Genomic DNA, 20,229 nt, shown 5'->3' with positions numbered 1-20,229 from the left:
GTGCACACGTGCGTGTGGACATGTAACCTCCTACAGAAAAAAATACCAAAAACTATTTGCTTGTGTGATAAGAATTATCCATATGTGGATATTGAAAAGCTCCTTTAATTCATCAATGTCAGTTAGTTTATCCCCAAATGAGGTATAAGTAACTTTTAGTAACCGAAAATGGGCAATAAATGCTGCAGCTATTTTTAAGGAATAAAAAGAGTCTGTTTACTTGAGGCATTATATCTTATAATAAAACTTAAGATAGCTCGCTTTATTATATTTATCCTTAAATCTATTTTCCATTAAGATGTTAAAATGATACCAAATCTACTTGTTTTTTTCACCTGAATGTATATTCTTTTCAATTAGATGGTGATAGAAAATAACTCAATTCATTGAATAATTCCAATACCTTGGATTGGAAAATGCCATAACAGGTTAACTGTGTAACATAGAGTTGGCATAATGTGAATAAAAAGCATCGCCTCAGCCCTCCATCAAGAAAAGAAATTATAGAGATAAACAACCCATTTTCAACCCTCAAATCTCTGTTCAAAATCATTGTAGAACCACCAAAGGGCAGCATCTAGACTTATGTGCTTAGACTTTAGGAGATAGTACAGCCAATAAGAAAACCTGGGCTCTCTTCAGTACTGGAGAGTTTTAGGATTACAGTTACCATGTGCTTTCATTTTGGTCGATATTTTTAGCTTCTGTATTTTGTGTCCCAAGTGAGAAAGAACCAGAGTCCTAATGTTATAATTATCCTTTCCTGAAGAAGTGCTTATGTATGGTGCTTATAGGTAGGTATCGCCTCTTTGGGGCACAGACAAGCTAATTGGCGGGGGGGACCTTCAGGCACTGGGGACCAGGGAGGGAGGTGCTGATGGAAGAGGTGGGCCATCATCTTCCTCTGGCCTGCGGGGCTGGGAGAGCAACATGGGCATCTTCCTCCTTCCCAGCCAGTGGAGAATGTCAGGGCAGCTCTGTTTTAAGAGGTTTAAACTCCTGGAGATGGGTCAAGGAAAAGAGTTTTTCTCCATCTGCACTGTTGCCGTGGCCAGGAGGAGGACTGCTTGGGTGTGCCAGCTCCCCTGGGAGACTGGGCTTCCTCTGTGCCAGGCAGTGCTGACTGGCATCCCAGCCACCCTCACAGGGATGGCAGGGCAGGGAGATTGCCGTGGACCATGGCAGCACCAGGATGGGAAGGGAGGTTGGACCAATCCAGGAACCTTCTCCTGTATGTGGAAGCCGTGTCCACACCACCTGGGGTTGGGAGTCTAGGGGTTCTGTGAGGACCCCTGGTATTGAGTAGGCTCTGCAGATTGGTGACCAGCTGTTCTCCATCTCTGCTGAGGTTAGGACGAGAGGAAGCAGTCTTAAACCACTTCATTTTGGATTTAGATTTGATATAAGGAAAAATTTCCTGACAGCATACATTGTTAAACACTGAAAAGGGTCCTCAAGGGAGATTTTGGAATCTTCTCTAGAGATATTTGAAAACAGAATAGATTCTCATCTGCTACCCACTCTAAGGCAGCACTGTCCACATACAGAAAAGAATGGGTGGCCTTTCAGTGTTCTTGGCAACATCGTGGGCTCCTAAGAGCCTATGCACAAAAAGGCTTGAGAAGGCTTAGTTCACAGTGATAATTAAATTGGACTTGAGCCTTCTAATCGGCCATAGATGAGATTATCTGTTTTTTAATGGTGTTATTATCTGCCTAAATTATTTGTTGAATCTATAATTTGTTTCCTTGAGGAGATGAACCTTAAGTATCTAATAAAATTTTCACAAATTGGTTGCTTGGAGAAAAGGGGATTTTTTTTTTTTCTTGAATGTAATTAATTCTTAACTTTTGAACTCTTTTGAAATGGCTCTTTTTTGATGAGCCTTTCCCTTGCCTGACGAACAAAACTGTCAGTCAGAAAGATGTCTTTGTTTTCTCTCTGCCCTGAGCAGTTACCTCCCTGCCAGCCAGCCATGAAATCTGCGGCCCCTGTACCGGGATGTCAGAAAGTCTTGCAAATCAGACCCTGGTCCACCCTCCTCATCTGCCCTTTTCTGACTTTGGCTGCTATTAATATGTAAGAGATCCCAAATGTGTGACTGGTGCTTTAAATAGCAGAGGTAAAGCACACCCTGAACCTCACTTCGAGTTTTTGGTTATTGTTAAAGTGAGAGCAGCATTGGGAAAATGCAGGTATTTGTGGCTGTTTGGTGTTGCCTCTCCTTTTCTTTTCAGGGCTCCAGCCTCACCTCCTAGGCACTCATTTCTCGAAATATCTAGCCTGTTCTCAGCCTATTTCTTGCCTCCATACACAAACAGACGCTTCATTCAGGCTCACCCTAAGCTCAAGGCATGTGCCCTGCTTGTACATCATGGAAGCAAGCTTGTCCTGTTTGCTCTCTGCCAGAGTAAATTCTAGGCCAAAATGCCTCAGACGAAGGCATATTTGTGTGTTTAGAGATTTTGGAGGCCATGTGCCGCCAACTGGGGATATATGTTCAGCTCGGCAGACCTTTCAGGCACCCCTTGAATTGCAGCTGCCTGACTCCATCTGAAGTCAGCCATGCTGCTTCCGGAGAAGGCCACACCAAGGCGGCCCCTTCCCGCTCCGCCCCTGATGACCTTAGGGCTTCAAGGTTCCGTCCCCATTCTTCCATTTTATTTTAGTAAATGTTATACAAGATACATGGGTTCGTACCTTATGAATCGATGGTATTTATGATAGCAAAATCTTACCTACTTTTGGGAATCTTTTCTTCGTAATTTATGTTAAAAGTAAGAAAATGTGTTGTCTGATTAGGCTTCCCCTTCCCATTTAAAAAAAATGATGAGACCTGCAAATAAGCACAAAATGTTCTCTTTGATTTTGTTCGGCCTCTAAAATGGGTATAACATAGAGTCCTACTTTTTGGTTTCATGCCTCAAACCTGTCATTTGGAAGTTGAATATCAAGAACTCTAGGAAGACACAGATCGTGTAAAGAGCAATATTAAAGAAATATTCTAGATAGTCATGGGTTGTGTCGTTGTTTGTTTTGAGACAGTGTTTCGCTCTGTCACCCCAGCTAGAGTGCAGTGGCATCATCATAGCTCCCTGTAACCTCAGACTCCTGGGCTTGAGCAATTCTCCTGCCTCAGCCTCCTGAGTAGCTGGGACTACAGGCTCACACCACCACGCCTGGCTAGTTTTTCTATTTTTTGTAGAGACAGGGTCTCGCTCTTGCTCAGGCTGGTCTCAAGCTCCTGTTCTCAAGCGATCCTCCTTGCCCCGGCCTCCCAGAGTGCTAGGATTATAGGTGTCTGTTGACACTGACCTAATCATTTTAGAGAATCTAATCGCCGTTTCCTTCTGATACAACGAGATTACTTATATTTCTTTGCAGAGCACATTAAAAGTGTCTGTTAAAAATTGTTGGGTAAGTGTAAGTATTGCTCATTTTTATTCCTGCCTCTAGTTCCTTTTCTTTCATAAGAAAAAGGAGTGAGGGTGTTTAACAGTTCACCACTCTGTCCTCTGCCAGGGATAATTGCTTGACTTTTTTTTTTTTTTAATGGTGCATAGAACTAATTGAATTAGACTAACTTCTTTACATTTCTCTCTTTTCAAGATAGCAATTTCTTTGGGTAAAAATATAACAAGGCATGACACTCATTCACACATAAAAAGTCGACCAAACCTCTTTTTATGTTGAAACCTGTTGTTTTAGAAAGTGTTCTTTAGGGTCTAGCGTTGCAGACCCAAAGCAGAGGGCCCGCCCCATCACAAAGCACTGAAAGAGTTCGATGGGATCCCACAGCTGCATCGCTAACGCCTGCGTAGAGGTTAGAGTCAGATCAGGTGGTACCTTCACAGATCTTACCAGTTCAGAGTCTGAGCAAAAAACAATGGCAACATTTCCATTACAGCGAGGGCTGAAGCACCTCTCAGGCTGAGATTGTAATGAACTCACCAGATGTACCAAACCACTTAAAATAGCGAGCTTCCCTGCACTGCCGTGAGTGGTGCTTGCTTTCTTGTAAGACAGCAGGTCTGTCTGTCTGTCAGCAGCAGTCGGTGCTCTGTGACTTTTCCTCAGGTTACTTTAAAAGGCAGCTCTGTGGGGCAGCTGGCAGTATTGTACTCTGTGTGTGTGTGTGTGTGTGTGTGTGTGTTCATATTCTGATCCAAAGTGTAGTCCCCTGTTGTCCAAAAAAGACTTTAAAGAAAGTAACAAAATTGAACTCAGTATGTGACAGGACCTCAACGGCAGCAGCAAATGAAAACAGAGCAGCGATTAGTGAACTGAGTAGGAAGTATTTATTACAAGACACATAGAATGAGCATAAATTTAGTTCTGAGTTTCCTGGCAGTAAAGCAAGCACATGTTAGATTATGTAGTTATTGTTACATGATTTTAAAAAAGCAACTAAATTTATCTAGAAAGAGAAACATTTTCCTGGCAGAAAATTCCAGGATGAACCTATTTCACAGGAACTTCTATTAGAGACACTAGACAACATAATTGTGTCTTCAAATAACGTAGAAGTATTCTTCAAGTGGCTGTTTTACATACCAGCCCTCTGTAAAAGATGAAGACATAATATGAAGTATTTAGAGAAGACTGCTCTAAAGGAGAAGTGTGTTCCCAGTGTGTCTGGGTTTCTGCTTTCACAACGGGGCTAACTTGCCTAACCTCAAATAAAGGGGCATTAACACGTCCATGGTGACATCCTTTGGACCTGCTGGTGTGTAGTCCACTCACTGTTGCATGCTCTGATTTTCTGAAGTACCTTCTGGCTGCTGATTAAGGAAGGATGCTAATGAGAAGGAAGCAGGGTTGGCATTTTGTTTTGGAATTTGGGGGCCCAATCTCCAGAAGGAGGATCAGTCCACCTCTGCAGAGTTGGGTTTTGGGGGGCTTTCAAGAAGGGCCAGTTTTTCTTAGAAGAACTTTTAGTCTACTCACAGTTTTAGATGGCTGATAGGATCCCAGAGCATGGAAAAAATTATTTTCCATCAAATATTTATATTGGAAGGGTTACATTAAGGGGGCCCACGCAGGACCTAAGTGAGCCGGGCAGCCTGGTCCACAGGTCTTCTTTTGTGTCAGGACTGGATTGGTGGAGCGAACGCCCAGGCTGAAGTGGCCACCTCCACTCAGCCCTGGCCGACGTTGCCACATGTGAACAAAGGCCCAGTTTTTCAGGAGAGGCTAGAAATCTTGATTTTACATGATATCCGAGGAATTAGAAATATGGGCTCAAAAAAAAAATTTTTTTTAAACATTTTTGCAGGCCAAACCAAACATACCTATAATCTGGTTTCAGTTTAAGGGTCTTTAGTTTGCATCCTATGTTATATGTCAAGACCTTACTAATCAACTATCTTGACCATAAAATAGCCTCAGGTTGGCCCAGGAGAATTTCATACTTTTAGCAGAACTGAATCTTGATTTTAAAAAACAATTAAAAACGTTTTCCCAATGAGCTCATTAAACTGACCTAGTAAGTGGGAATGGCCAGTTTTTCCCACTTAATTGAGGCTTTTTTTCCCTGCCTGAATAATTTTCATTCTTATATAGTTGATGTTAAGCTTTTTTCTTGCAATAATTATTCAGCAAGCACCATGGGTAGTTACCACATCTGTTTAATAAAATCCCAGTCCGAAGTCTGTGTTTCTAGGCAAGCTGGTATGCTAAGTGATGCTGAATCTGGAATATATGGTTGGGCCATGTAGGGAGGGTGTTCATTAAATGATACAGTCAAATAATTGAGTTATGTGATTGTTTACGTTTGCTCATCTCTAAGCCAGCCGATAGTATTTTAATACTAAAATATTAATACTATTGAATTCTTTTGTGCCATGCATTGTGCAGAGTATGTATTATCTCATTTAATCTTCGAAAAGCTCTGTGATTTAGATAATGTCATTATCATCATCATCATCATCTCTACTATATAAACATCGGTGCTCAGGGGTTAAGTACCTTAAATAATTTGGCCCTGGATTCCACAGTTAGGAAATCGTGGAACCCAAAAGCAAACCCGGACAGTCTGACTCAAATCAGTGCTCTCTGCCTGCCCAAAGCTCAGTGCTATATTGCCAATATGGCATTTTTCTTTGAATGTTGGAGAACAGGTGTTATTTTGGATCCTATAGTGCCTTGAAAATCTAATGACAGGAAAGAACAGAATGCAAAGGGCACTGAGGAATGTGCTGTGTCCCCTACCCATTTCCTTGCTCCTCTTCCTCATTTTAGTCATTCAGAAATGAATTATAAAAAGTCTTACTGAAATTTACAGTATGTATGGGCCGAATCACGCAAGGAGCCTGATGCTCTCACTGAGACTCAAGGCTCACGATTCTCCATCAAAAATGACAGCTGAAAACAAACCTTTCTGGTACTATGTTAGTTGAAGGCACACATTTCCCACTCCTTTCTAGACAAAAGGAAGAGACAGACCTATGGCTTGTGAGCCAGACTGAATGTTGGTTAATGTGGCAGAGATATGGTTTTTAATAGTTGAGTGTGGGGAGATTAATATAATATGCTAACTTGCTTAGTATCCAGTGTTTTCTGTAATTATTAATATCATCAGACTTGAGTGTATTTTTTTATTAGGGAGGACCTTTTATCAAAGACCTAGTCTAAAATACAGCCTCCTTTTTATTATTCATGGTTAAATCAATGATAGCTATTTGGCAGAAGTTCAAAACTATTCCTGCTAACTTGTTTTTAATGATATTTGATTTATATGTGTGCCCAAACCTCCAACATGTGTATGTATGTATGTTTACTAATTGCAGCTATATGCATTTAAACACAGTGTTATTGGGGAGAAATGAAGCATAAGACATGAAAAATGTGTAATTATTAAGGAGTTAAAATTATAGTCTTTAACTCCTTCCAGAGCAGGGATTTTTGTGATACAGCTTTGATTGGTTTTTGTTTCAGATGAGCCAGGTTCCTGGATAGTTTTGGTGATCAGTTTCTTACCTTTCTAATTAATTGTAAAATTCTTCTCTCTAATGGACATAAATGAATTAACACACTGGTTTGCCCATTAATACATGCTTTTTCTTTGGGCTCATGGTGTCCTACCAACTAGGAGACAGGTAGACTCCTCAGAATAAGATTGAAGCCCTTAGAGAGTTCCTCAGCGAGAGAACTTTGGTTGCTTTATTTTTCTTACCTGATTGTATAAACAAAGAATGTAACAGCATCTAGTATCCGTGACATGACTTGTTCCACATTGAATGCATTTGCATGCGTGCTTGTAATAGTTCTGCGGAATGCATACCATTAATGATGTCTGAATTTTTATTTTAGACAATCCACGGACACAAGGGACCAATCACTGCAGTGGCCTTTGCTCCCGATGGACGATATCTTGCCACCTACTCAAACACTGACAGCCACATTTCTTTCTGGCAGGTAAGGGTGGGTGCTACAGGGTCTTGAAGTGTATACCGCATGGTATGCTTTTTGTAGGTGGCAGGTAAGGCTTCTCGTCGAGCCTACCTGCCAGCCCTCCTTCCCGCCACCACCACCCCCTTCTTCCAACAAATATTAAGATTCACTAATTGCTGATCGTGTGCCAGGCCCTGGCATGCAGGGTGCTGAGAGTACAATTAGCAATTGGGAAAGGGGGCATCTGCTCTCGCAGAGCTTTCCGTCTGGAGTAGACACAGATAAGTAAGCAATTACGGTACATGCAGTGCAGGGGGAACTGAGAACATGGGCTTGGGGAGGCTTTCCAGAGGAAGTGACGCCTAAGCTGAGATGCGAGTGATTTTGAGGAAGCGCCGGTGTCCAGGGTCAGTCGGAAGGAGCCGGTGGTTAAGGACAGAGACCGTGTGTGTGCCCAGAGTCAGCAGGAAGCAAGGGTGCGGCCTGTGTGAGGGCCTGCCCTGAAGGAGTCTGGCAGGAAGGCCTTGCTCAGGCCCATAATTCACACAAGCCATTCAGCAAGGTCCTTGGGTCTGCGACTCCAACAGGGCATAGGGCAGTAAGGTATTTTCCTAGGATTTACTTCTCATCTCCTTTGTAATTGTCTCATTTTTGTTTGCATTCTGAATTTCCCACATAATGCTCTTAATTCCCAAACTATTCAGAGAAACATTTTTAAAAATCTGAGTATGTTTGGCTGGCAGTTCATGAGAATGCCTGTATTTAATTCTGATTAAAATAAATGTTAATTCTGAGCAGCTAATTTTTACAGTAGAACTTGTTTCATCCTCAGTGCTTAATCTTCATTCCATTTTCTGTTTAATTACCTTACTGTTTCAGTCCTGATAATTATTTTTAAAAAAGTAAATATTACCACCCCCCTCAAAAAAAGTTAATTTAAAATTTTGTTGTTACTATTTTCCTAAGGTGTAAGTATGTTTTATGAGATTCAGTTTATTGCTTTGAAAGCTAAAACAAAATAAAAGTTTAAGCAAGCCTTCAGCACAACTTGATGATGGCTTAAAAAAAAATCAATAGCTAATAAAATGTAAAACGGATACAATAAATTGCTTAATTAACAGCATGCTATTAAAGCATGACAACGTCAAAATCTGTCACAGACTTTTTCTACTTTTATCTAATTTAGTTTTCCAGTTTATTTTCTCATTATCCTTTCTTCCAGAATATATCTCCAGCATCTTAATTAGCTCATACTAAACTCTTTCTGTCAGAGATCTCGCTCAGTTTTCGTTTTTCCTCATAGGCAAACACAGAACTGGTGTTTTCTACTACCAAAACCCTGCAGTGAGTCCATTAGGTGTCCATAAACTGGACTCCCGCAACAATGGTTATTTGAAGACTTCGTCATTTTTTCCCACTCATGTCTGACACAACGGTCTCTATTGTGCCAACTGTACTTTGATACGTTTCCCTTTATTTCCTGTTCTCTTGAGATCTTGGAGATTCATTCCATATTTACTGCGCTCCCAAGTGTTAGGTACCAGCCTGTGCTCTAGAGATTCAGAGATCATAAGTCATCGAGCCCTGCTTGCAAAGAGCTTGTGTTTTGTCCAGGCTTTCTTCTTTGGAAAAAACAAACAAAAGCTCCCTTTTTTTTTGGTCCAACTTTTTTTCTGCTAAGTAAATACAATTGGTTATATAAACGAATACCCCAAAAGTTAGCCAGATTTGAAACTGTTTCTAGTATTTCTCAGAATTTTTTAAGGGAAATTTTCTAAGTGGTCAGTTTTCTTTTTCCCGTTGTCTAGATCTTCAAGTTGGATATGTTCATCCTTTCGTTGAATATTTTTCTGTTTCCATCAAAGTTTCTGTCCAGCTCATTGATGGAGTTGTGGGTAGCGTTCTTTCTTACCTTAGAGATCAAGTGCATGCATTAGATATCTTTTGGAGATACCTCTTTTCATCTTCCAGTCCCTCTCTGCAGGCTCCTGCTGTCGTCTCTGGGCTTTGCCAAGCACACTTCAACCCGTGTGCCTGTCCATGTGGCTTTGCGCACAGTGGGGCTGTGGCACATCTCTGTAGTCCACGAGCTTTCACCTACCCCCAGGCCGCCTCGTATTACCTGCACATGCCAGAGCACCGCAGCAACTCGGGCAACACCCAGATCTCTCTTGCCTCTAAAACCAGTGTCAGAATTTAAAATCCAGCCCATTTTTTGGATGTTGAAATTATAATCAGCTCAGTCTTAAAATTTTAATGGAAGGCACACAAACACATCATTTCAGCTTTCTCAAGAAAACACAATGAAACCTCTTCCAGAAGTGTAGTGCTCTTTTATTTGAATTAAAAAGAGTCCAGAAAGCAGTGTCAGATCTGCTGCTGCTCTCCCCAAATGGGCTTTGCTGATTTATTTAGATACTTCTTGTTTAGTTCTAATGATGTATGAGAATACTTTTATATTATTCCAGTAAGTGTACTGTAATATATTTTGAAAACTTAATGAAGTCTTATTAATATAAAACCTTACTAAAGCCATCAGCTATTAAAATCTTTGCTGAGAAATGAGTGTTAATGAGAAATATTGCTTGGATAATTACTCAAGTGAGACTTAGTAAAAGGTTTGCGTGCAGCATTACTTACATTGAGGATAGCATTAAAACATTTCCTGCTGTGATGAATTATATCTGCATGTGTTTCTGTGTATTCAGAAAATAATCTTCACAGAGCTGGTTTTGTGAAGCATTAGTTTTGAAGGGAAGGAAAAAGCCAAAGTTGGATTTTAGTTTACATACTTATCTATTGAATGAACTAATTTGGCAATCTTTCAAGCGCTTTGATTTTTCTAACATCATATTTCTATAATATTTCACTTCAGATTGGTATTTGAGCAAGAGGAGTTTGGCAATGAAATACATTCACAATTCTCTCACCTAAATCATACCACCGAACAAATAAATACCCTCTTTCAGAAATGCTAATAATAAATTAGATGGATATTGGTTTCATTTATTTTTATTTACTCTGTAATACAATAGAATACTATTCAACCATTTAAAAAGAATGATGTAAATCTATAGTCATTAACATGAGAAGATTGCCCTCAACATTTTGTTGAGTGAAAAAACAGACTGTGAAGCTGCCTTTTCATATGAGCCTGTTTATGTAAAATTCCTTAAATCTGCTTCTCCTCATCTGTGTATTTAACATGGAGGTCTGGAAAGTTGCTTACCAAAATACGAACAGCGATTGTCTCCAGGAAATGAGATTCCAGGGGATTTTTGCTTTCTTCTTTGTACTTCTCTTTATTATTTGACTTTTCCACAATTAGTATTTGCTATCTTTGTAATCAGGAAAAAACTTAATGTTACTAAATCTTACAATTCCATGTAATTTTCTTTCTTTTTTTCAATTTTTCACCCGTCCCACGACATGGGTTGCTTTCATCCGAGGTTCAGGTTGCCCTTACTTGAACATAGTTGTAGCCGTTGCTGGGCAAGAAAGCATTAATATTGAATAACAAAGCAGTTAATTGTTTCAGGGAGAGTTCTTTGGCTGGGCTTACTGGAAAAATCACTATTTCAGATTCATGCCCAATTTGAAGAGGTGGTAGGGAGGGTGACGTGGAAACCAGTGAATTTTCGTGAACATGGGGGGCGTCCTCGTTCCAACTGTATGCAACTGTAATAGTTATTTAACTTACAGAATTTCACACAGCCCTGTTCGGAGGCGTGGTGGCTAATTTGACCCCACCAGAGGGATTTGTCAGAATACGGATGGCTCAGGTTGTAATGGAAACTCAAATGTAATAATGGCTTTTTCTTAAAATCTTTCTATTCCCGGAAGACATTCTCTCCCTCTTTGCCTAGAGGCCTCAACCCATTTTTGTTTGCAGCTAAATTTGAAGGAGAGAATTAAAAATAGGACAGTGTCTAAGCACTGTATGCCCGGTGCATTTTGAGCCACCAGCAGAAATCAAGCTTCATACATATTTTCACAGAAAATCTATGAAGAATGAAAAATACTTTTTAGTTATTTATCAGCTGAGAAGTTAGGTTTCTTAAAAGCACGATATGCCCGTTGATGCCAGTGAATGTTAACCAGCAGTTTTCTGAATCGTTTGACTCTGTTCTGTAAGAGGACTACATTATTATGTGCTGTTACTTTTTGTAGAATCGAGAACTATCAAATCAAGCTCACCATATTTATTTATTTATTTATTTATTTATTTATTTTTGAGACAGAGTCTCACTCTGTTGCCCGGGCTAGAGTGCTGTGGCGTCAGCCTAGCTCACAGCAACCTCAAACTCCTGGGCTCAAGCAATCCTCCTGCCTCAGCCTCCCGAGCAGCTGGGACTATAGGCATGCGCCACCATGCCCAGCTAATTTTTCTATATATTTTTTAGTTGTCCAGCTAATTTTTCTTTCTATTTTTAGTAGAGACGGGGGTCTCGCTCTTGCTCAGGCTGGTCTCGAACTCCTGAGCTCAAACAATCCACCTGCATCGGCCTTCCAGAGTGCTAGGATTACAGGCATGAGCCACCGCGCCTGGCCACCATCATTATTTACATTTAAACTATTTGGGACCCTCCAAGAAAGCAATAAAGCATTGATTTTTGTCTTTTGTGGAGTTTTGGGGAAAGAGGGGGAAGGAAACAAGGAAAGAGGCTTTTGGAAGGCTGACAGTAAGGAAATGCCTGGCTGTAAATGCAACCTGAACTTTAACAGAAAGAGTTAACAATAACCATACATTTGGTTTTAAAATGTGACCTCGTACACTAGTGATTTTTTTTCACCTCTGTGTTGTGTTCGGCACTATTATTAATGCAGGAAAATCAGTAACATTAGTTATCTTAAAAGGGTTATTACTCAAGATGATTTAAATTGTGAAAATGTCAGTGGAGCCTGTGCGCACTCTGCTAGAGATGCCATGATTTACGCCCTCTGACACCATCCTGCTGCCGAGAAGGGCTAGAAAAAGGAATGGCTTGTGTTTTGCACTGATCCAAATGCAGAGCATGATATCAGCAATAACATATCTTAAATGTCCTAGGATTTGCCGGGGTTTCATGGATCAACCATTTGTATATGTTGGATCATAATGTGCATGCTTCACGCAAATCCCTAGAATGTTACACATTTAGATGAAGATTTTGCTGGAGAGAAGAATTGGAAATGAGAATTAGTGCAAAGAAAAAATATTATTTCCGAGGGCTCTTTCTTGATTTCCAGTATGCTTTCCATGTGATTTATAGTAGCAAAAATGATGCATATTGCAAACACTTTAAGGTAATATTTAGAATCTAAAGGAATCTTCAGACGCAGTTGCTCAGGAAACAGTTCACTTAGATGACTGCCATTCAGTATTTAGCACTTTGACCTGAATGCATAGTTGTTCATGAGTCATAATTTCCATGTTATTTTTCATTTAGGTAAATGGATTAAGAAAACTTAAAATTTAAATCAAATCTGGAAAAACTTCCAAAAGGCAGAAATCCTCAACTGATAAAAAAAAGTATTATCTATAAAGTATTAAGAAGATACTCTCTTGAGTGTGGTAGCAAAACAGTGAGTCACAGATACAGTGTTGGGATGAAATTGGTTCTTGTTTTTCCCTTCAAAATAAGCAAGAGCTTTCCAGAGACTGTGAGTTTTGAAAAAGCTAGAGAGGAGCAAAGGTGTTGGTAGATGGGAAATGGAGTTGGGGGGTAAGTTTTGAGCTTTGATCCCATAACCTGTCACGCCGTCTACTGCTTAACTCTGCTTCACTTTCTTGAACTAATTATAAATCCCAAAGCTTGTCTCCATTGACTCATCCTTCAGGGGACGCAGTTAGCATTGTTGTTAAAGAACAAAGAGGTCTGCAGTTTTAAATACCCACTATTCCCAAATACCTGTATTGTCTAATTGAACCGTTTTATTAACAGCTATAATTTAGCTCCCTTCCTAAAGATCGATGGACTCTCCTGCTGTCAGGCTCTTCCCACAAAGTAAAATTTCTCTAGATTTATGCATTTACTGTTACAGCATCAAAAGCATTCCAAATACACTGAAAGGAACCCTTTAGAGGTTAAGAATAAACTCTTAGGTGAACAGGAATAACCATTATGGAGGAGAAAGTGGCCTGCAGTGTGTGGCCAGAAGAGATGGAACCAGCCTCTGCGATAGGGAGTGGGAAGGTTCCTCAAGTGACTTGTTTGCTCTCCTGTCCCCTGTCCCTCCAGATGAACACGTCCCTGTTGGGCAGCATCGGCATGTTGAATTCGGCGCCCCAGCTGCGCTGCATCAAAACCTACCAGGTGCCCCCCGTGCAACCGGCCTCCCCTGGCTCCCACAACACCCTCAAACTGGCCCGGCTCATCTGGACTTCCAACCGCAACGTCATCCTCATGGCCCACGACGGGAAGGAGCACCGCTTCATGGTCTAGGGCTGCTCTCTGCCACCGCGCTGCATTTTAGTTCTCTAACTTCTCAAAGCCGATGTCGCTCTGCCCGCACTCACACCGGATCATTCCTCGGTGCCTGCCCACCCCAGAGTCATCCAAGGGCGCGCTGGGTCTGTGTCACTTGTGCATGCTTCTCAGGGGCAGACTCCGGCTTGTGCCACCTATCGATTCAGAGGCATGCACACACCACTGTACAGGATGTGGCCATCCTGTCACCAGGGAGTTTTTCCCTGCCAGAGATGGGAGGGGAAAGCCAGCGGTTCCGGGGAACGCTCTTGTTGCTTGGTGCAACAGAAGCCCGAAAATCAATACACACTGTGATTGCACTCCAGCCCGGGTCAGCATTTTCAGCCATCTAAACCCCATCTCTGAAGTGCTGCTTGAATCTGGTCGTCCTGACGCTGGGCGTGGAGGTCATGTGGCAGTCCTCATTCCTGAAATTATTGCCCCTTGCATTTCCTAAAGCATACTGTTGTTTACCAAAAAGATTCTGTTTACATCTTTTTTTCTTCTGGTGATTGCTAGGAAATTATGCAATCCAATTTCCTAGGGTTTAGCCACTACCTTTCTTTATCAACACCTGCTTTGAGATTAATGAGAAAATATAAAAAAAAATTTTTTCCTTGTAGAAAATACAGTTTTCCAGTCACCTAGCCTTCTTCAAGTGCTCATGTCCTACTTAGATGGTAGTGTAGTTAGTAGTTTAAAATAAAAACATCACTACTTATGATCTAGTTGATAGAATTATCCAGTCACTGTAGCGAATCTCTTAAAGGGACTTTTGTGAAAAAGAACCGCGTTTGGAAGCATAGCATATACCTAAAATGAAGACTTGCCTATCTATTGCTGTAGATCTTTTTGTTTAAGAAAGAGCTTACCCCTTTCCTCCAGAAACTTTACAAGCCTGCTGTTCCCATATGTGTGACACATGTCCATTATCATGTAATAAGTATAATTCAGCCTTCAAACTACTACTGATCAATTAAAAGCTAAGAAGGTATTTCTTTAAGTGTCCTAGAAAATTAATAACTATGGCACAAATGTTCAGGAGTGTATATAAGAATGTGAGGGCTCTAATTTGAGCAAATATTGCAATGAAGGTGTTCATTATGCTTTGAAGTAAGCTTTAGCTAGATTACCTTCTTCTCTTTATGTCAGATTATGCTGGTTCTTGCTCATAATAATGGAAAAAGTCCATAAAATAATATTTTGTATGAAATGCTCCTAAAAACCTTGACCTGTATATAATTGGGGGGTTTGGTTGGTTGGCTGATTGCTGATTGGTTGGTTAGCTGGGCAGAATGGTTTATCAGATGCAAAAATAGAAAATGATTTGTTAAATTCAGAGAAAATGTGAAAGTTTACAGAGGAACCAAAATTATAATGGGCATATTTAATCTAAAAAGCATAGATGTAATAAACAGAAAAGCAGGATCAAGGTCCAGGAACAAATGCGTCTGTTGTTTTACTGAAACAGATTTTTAAAGAACATATTAAGAAATTAAGACCACTAGAACGTCTCTTTCATATCGATATGAAGCATATTATTTCTATTGATGGCAAATCTGTGCTATTCCTTGGTTTTAGATGTTGGGTGTTGTCTCAAAAGTGAATTTATGCACATGCATGTACATTGTATTATAAAGATTATATATGTGGTTTCCAAGGAAGAAACAACTATACAGTGTAGACTTTGTGTGGTGAACATGCTGTTGTATTCGGTATAGGTAGAGAAATGTGAGGTGAACTACAAGGTGCACTTTGTTTTTCTAGTGGGCTTCCAAGTCTTCTCTGTACCCAGCACATGTTTACTGTATGAACTTAAATGGGAATTAATTTATTCTAGATTACACAACTATTTGGAATGATGAGGTAAACATATACCTTAGCGACTTTTTTTCTATTTTTTTTTTTTTAACGAAATGGTCTGTGCTTCGGGAAGAAGGTGTAGGAACGGTAGGCAGGCCCCACAAAGGCATGGGTGGCTCCCACCTGCCATGGAGATTAAAAACAAAGCCAGGAGGGCCAGAGGAGCGAAGCCCCTGGGTGGCGGGCGTGGGACCGCCTCTCATGCGTCCTGTCTGCCCAGAAAGCCAAGCCAATTGTCCGGGAGAACATTATGGTCGTAAAATTCCGGATGGATGATGTTTGATGGTTAGACAGACATTTCTGACTACTAAACTAATATTTGCATTCTTGTTAACGTAAATCTCTCCTTGGCTATGTTGACAACCACAGTCCCAAATTTCATCCCTGCTCAGATTTCTCAGCACTGAGGTAAACTCCATATTGTCATCGTAGTGTACGCTTTTTGTGTTTTATTGATTCCATTGGCATTATATTTGGACCTGCCCTTGTATGTATAGAGACATATGTGGCTTGATTGGTAATTTACAAGCAAAAGATGACATGATGTGACACCTGTATGAAAATGCAATGATTGAACTCACTGTACAGGGAGTGGATTAAAATGTCTGCCTCTCCAGACGTTTCTCGATGGTTCCACTAATAGATCTATACATGCTGAATGTCCCTGTGTACATATGTGTGTTAAATAAAACAGAACTGTACTGGAAACTGTTTTGCTCATGTTATTACTTTTTCCAATGTTCACTCTTCTCAAACGCTCTCAGTTGAAATCCATATGCTCCCCTCACCTCTCTCTTTCTAATTATCCGTTTTCCTGGAGAGCCGGCGTCAGGACGGGCAGACTTGGGCCCAGAGGCAGTGGACCCGTGAAGGAAGTCCCCGGCCTACACTGCAGAAGCGTGAGGCAACCCGGGGGAACCTCTCGCCGCAGAAACTCCACAGCACCCTCCGTGGCTTGGGCAAGGGAACCGCGTGCACCTTGCCTCAGCTCCACCCTGACTTGCTCCTAACGAGACTGTTAATGGCACCAAATTATATCTTGTCAGATTCGATGACACAGGTTGGCTGCCTCACGGGAGCCGGGCTGAGATCATTTAGTTCATTTCATTTAATCCTCAGTTTGGAGTTGAATTTGAATCCCTGAGGTAAAGGTTGTAATTGGTTTTCAGAAAAAGCAAGAATAACAAAATAGGTCCTTACTGCTCACAGAAGGTTATGTGTAAGTAGCAAATGTACTTGTTATAATTCTTTCAGATGGGAACATAGACGAGCTTGAAGTGTGCCAGTCATCATGTAACAGTATGATTTTCCACAAAAGGGAGACAAACGTTGCAGGTGTGGACTGTGGCACCTTTGGCCCTGTCAAATGCCAGCGTCGGCCCCAGGAACCGTCGTAGCATCTCCTGACTTAACTGTATCCTTCTAGGGAAAACAGGGGCAGTAACGGGCCTGTGTGATTGGCGGTCACATAAACGGATCAAATGTGGAAAGGGTGTGACATTAATAGGAAGGTAAAGCCAGCGCAGTGCTGGGTGAACTTTCACCTTTCACCTCTTCGGCTGACTGACAGAGCTGAGTGTTGAAGAAAATCAATACTTGGGAGCCAAGAGGGAAATATTTCCACCCTCTAACTAGAGAATGTATTTTGACAAGGCCAAGATAATCCAAGCTGCACGGGAGAAAGAGAAAAGAAGACTCATTTTTAAAGCTTGACACTTCAAGGTGTTTTTGTGCAATGGTTTAGAGATCGTCAATACATACAAATACCAAAGGTCAAAAAGAAAAGCCAGAAGAATTTCAAAAATTAGATGTTCAGTTCTTGTTGCTGTTTACAAACCAAAAAAAAAAAAAAAGACCACAGAGAGGTTTGTGCTTGTAATTGTCGTTGAAATGAACCAGGCTCACAATTGTGTGCTTCGAGGTCATCATCCCTCTTTAATCAAACCTTAAATTTTGTAGAAGCAGCTCTATGAATATTGAACACCCAAAAGGTGTTCATGCTTCTTGCTTCTGTGTATCTTTTTGGATATGAATTCTTTTTTGAGTGGTTACATCGTTTTGTGTTAACATCTCGATTTGGTTTTGAAATTCCTGTTGATTCTGCCATGACGGCACTGGAAAGCTTAGGCCTCGTTCACAGCTGGTTCAAGCATTTGCATGAGAAAAGAGCTCTTGTACGTTTAGAACTTAAATTGTTTCTGGTTTCCCAAATCCCTTTAAGCAAATTACTTATAAAGCTATTCTAATTAGTGCCCTTCTAAGTAAGAAGTTTATGCACCTCTAAGAAGGTAAGCAATTCACTCCATTCTCACCAGCAAGATTGGATCTATTCATTCTGTGGATAAATACCTCCATCAAACCGATATAGATTATTTTCTTTCCTACAGATAAGAAAACTAAGAAGCCAGTGGTGCCCACACCTTCCTGACAAGCTCAGGAGGACAAAGGCGTCCTCAGTATCTAAAGTAACCCTCGGGTGTGTCCATCATCAGGCCTGCTGTACACATATGCTAATTAGATGAATATTAAAATTACAGTGAAAATATGGCTTCCATGTCTATACTTTCTCATTCATAAATTTCACTTTTCTAAGGAGATAGATCAGGCTGGAAATTATTTGTTTTGTTTCAAAAAGAGAAAGCCAGCCAAGACTCCTCAATATTCTGAGGTTTCCTGGAGAAGGCCAGGAATCTAGCACATGCCTGATTTGTAATAGGAATCACATAAATACGTGCTGCATTTGTTAAATCCATGATATCGTGCCTGTAAAATGCTGGGGAGAGCGGCACATAGTCAGCACTCGGTAACTGCAAGCTCATATTGTTAGACATGTAGAAACCGTTACTGGGCATGGATAGACAAGGTTACCTGTGTTTTTTGAGCACCTGTTGGATTTTTGTCCTGTGCTATGTTTTCATCTTTGAAAACAGCCCGGGGCTTCTACTGAGAAGCAGAGCTCCAGAGAAGGTTGGACTTCTGGGCTCCAAAGGTCTGCTGCCCGGGGGTCAGAGCCCGCGTTGAGATGGGTAGGGCTCTCTGGGTTGATGCACTTGAACAATCTTGAATCCCTAGATTCTGGTGAGCTGTCCTTGGGCCTAAGTGGCCAGCTCCTCCCTGTTAGAAGCTGGTGTGCCCCCTGCCCCCACTTTGCTTGAGGGTGATGCCCAGGCTGCTTCTGTGCAAGACAATGCAGCCCCCATTCCTATCCCCACCTAGCCCCACCTTAGCGACTGGGGCTAAGTCACACGATAAGCTGGCTGCCGAAGTGCTGGGCCTGCTGGGAGAGGGGAAGAACTGTGTTCCAAAGGAGCTGTAGGACCTCACCACGTGCACCTGCTGGAACTGGGAGAATCGTGGGACTAGATTCAGGGGGTGCTGGGTCGAGGGGAGACAGAATATTAAGTGAGACAAGGGAGAGTGCATCAGTGGGCATTTAACAACCTGGCAAGGACCCGGGGACGAGGGGCTGGCCTGCTGCTAATAAGCGGATCAGCGTGGAGAAAACAGCAGCTGACACTAAGTCAAGGAGAAATGCCAGCACGGCCATGGCCAATGGCGGGGGAAAGAGTGCAGAAGCTCAGAGTGATGGGGCTGCTGAGGGGCACGTGCTAGGTAAGATGCCTCTGCTGTGCGAGAGAGGCCGGGGGACATTCTGTTTCCTAAGCAATAAGGAAGGTGCTAGAAGGGCACCAGCAACTCTATAAGCCAGGACTGAGGGGAGAAGATGCCATAACAGAACTGGGCTCCCTGATAACAGTGAGGGTGAGAAGGTCCCGAAATCCTGAGACCTGATGGGTGTAGTTATCATAATGAGCAGCAAGGTTGGCGTGGCAGCCAGAGGGGCCTGACCTGCACAGATCTTTGGAGATGATTAATAAAACATGTCATCCCTAGAGGCAAGATGGGAGGGCAGCCAATAAGGGCCTTGTCCGTCTATATGACCTAAAGTAATAAAAAATGGGGAACAGAAGGCTGAAGGCAGCCATTCCAGTAAAAAGTCAAAATCCCTTGCCTGGTTTGCAGCCCCTAACGGCGTGGGTGTCAGGAGCTCAGCCCCCTCGTGGATGAGGGTCTGGCTTAGGCCAACAGTAAGCCGAGAAGCTCAGCAGAGATTCTCGCCAGGGAGAGGGGAGTTCTGAATGCACAACAGTGGAGGAAGACAATGGGTACCACCGGTGGCTTTGAGACCAGCTACAACAGCAAGGGTTGTCGTTTGTTCCACTAATATTCCTAAGTTTCTCCCGGAATCCCGGGAGAGCTTGGGGCCAAGGTGACCGTAGTGGACTCTGTGGTGCGCACTTACCCCGCAGGTCCTGGGAGGTTGGCAGCTGCCGGATCCCAGTGGATGTGGAGTCCTTCTCTAGGAACTGCTTGGGGCTGAAGAGAGCCACTGGAGGCCACACCCTCCTCCCTAAGACAGCTGCATCCAATAACTGGCCTTGGGGACACAAAGACTCAACCCTCCTTGCCTCAGCTTGGGACATCTCTTAAAGGGCCATCCCAGCTTGAGAGCTCGCAGTGGGTT

The 20,229-nt window shown here is 41.9% G+C and overlaps 1 protein-coding gene across 4 annotated transcripts in view; it reads left to right on the top strand.

Annotated features, from left to right (window-relative positions):
* Positions 1–16,408, top strand: part of WDR7 (WD repeat domain 7) — a 284,359-nt gene extending 267,951 nt beyond the window's left edge. For all 4 annotated transcript variants that reach the window (XM_069468368.1, XM_069468366.1, XM_069468369.1 and 1 more), the window contains 2 exons: positions 7,312–7,416; positions 13,614–16,408. In XM_069468368.1, the coding sequence (XP_069324469.1) occupies positions 7,312–7,416; positions 13,614–13,817 (309 nt within the window). In that variant the 3' untranslated portion in view covers positions 13,818–16,408. The remainder of the gene's footprint in view (positions 1–7,311; positions 7,417–13,613) is intronic.
* Positions 16,409–20,229: the final 3,821 nt, after the last annotated feature.

The sequence above is a fragment of the Eulemur rufifrons genome, chromosome 5, assembly GCF_041146395.1.
Source record: "Eulemur rufifrons isolate Redbay chromosome 5, OSU_ERuf_1, whole genome shotgun sequence".
NCBI classification, from domain to species: Eukaryota; Metazoa; Chordata; class Mammalia; order Primates; family Lemuridae; genus Eulemur; species Eulemur rufifrons.
The sequence above is the reverse complement of the archived record's forward strand: the minus strand, read 5'-3'. Positions and strand labels throughout refer to the sequence as shown.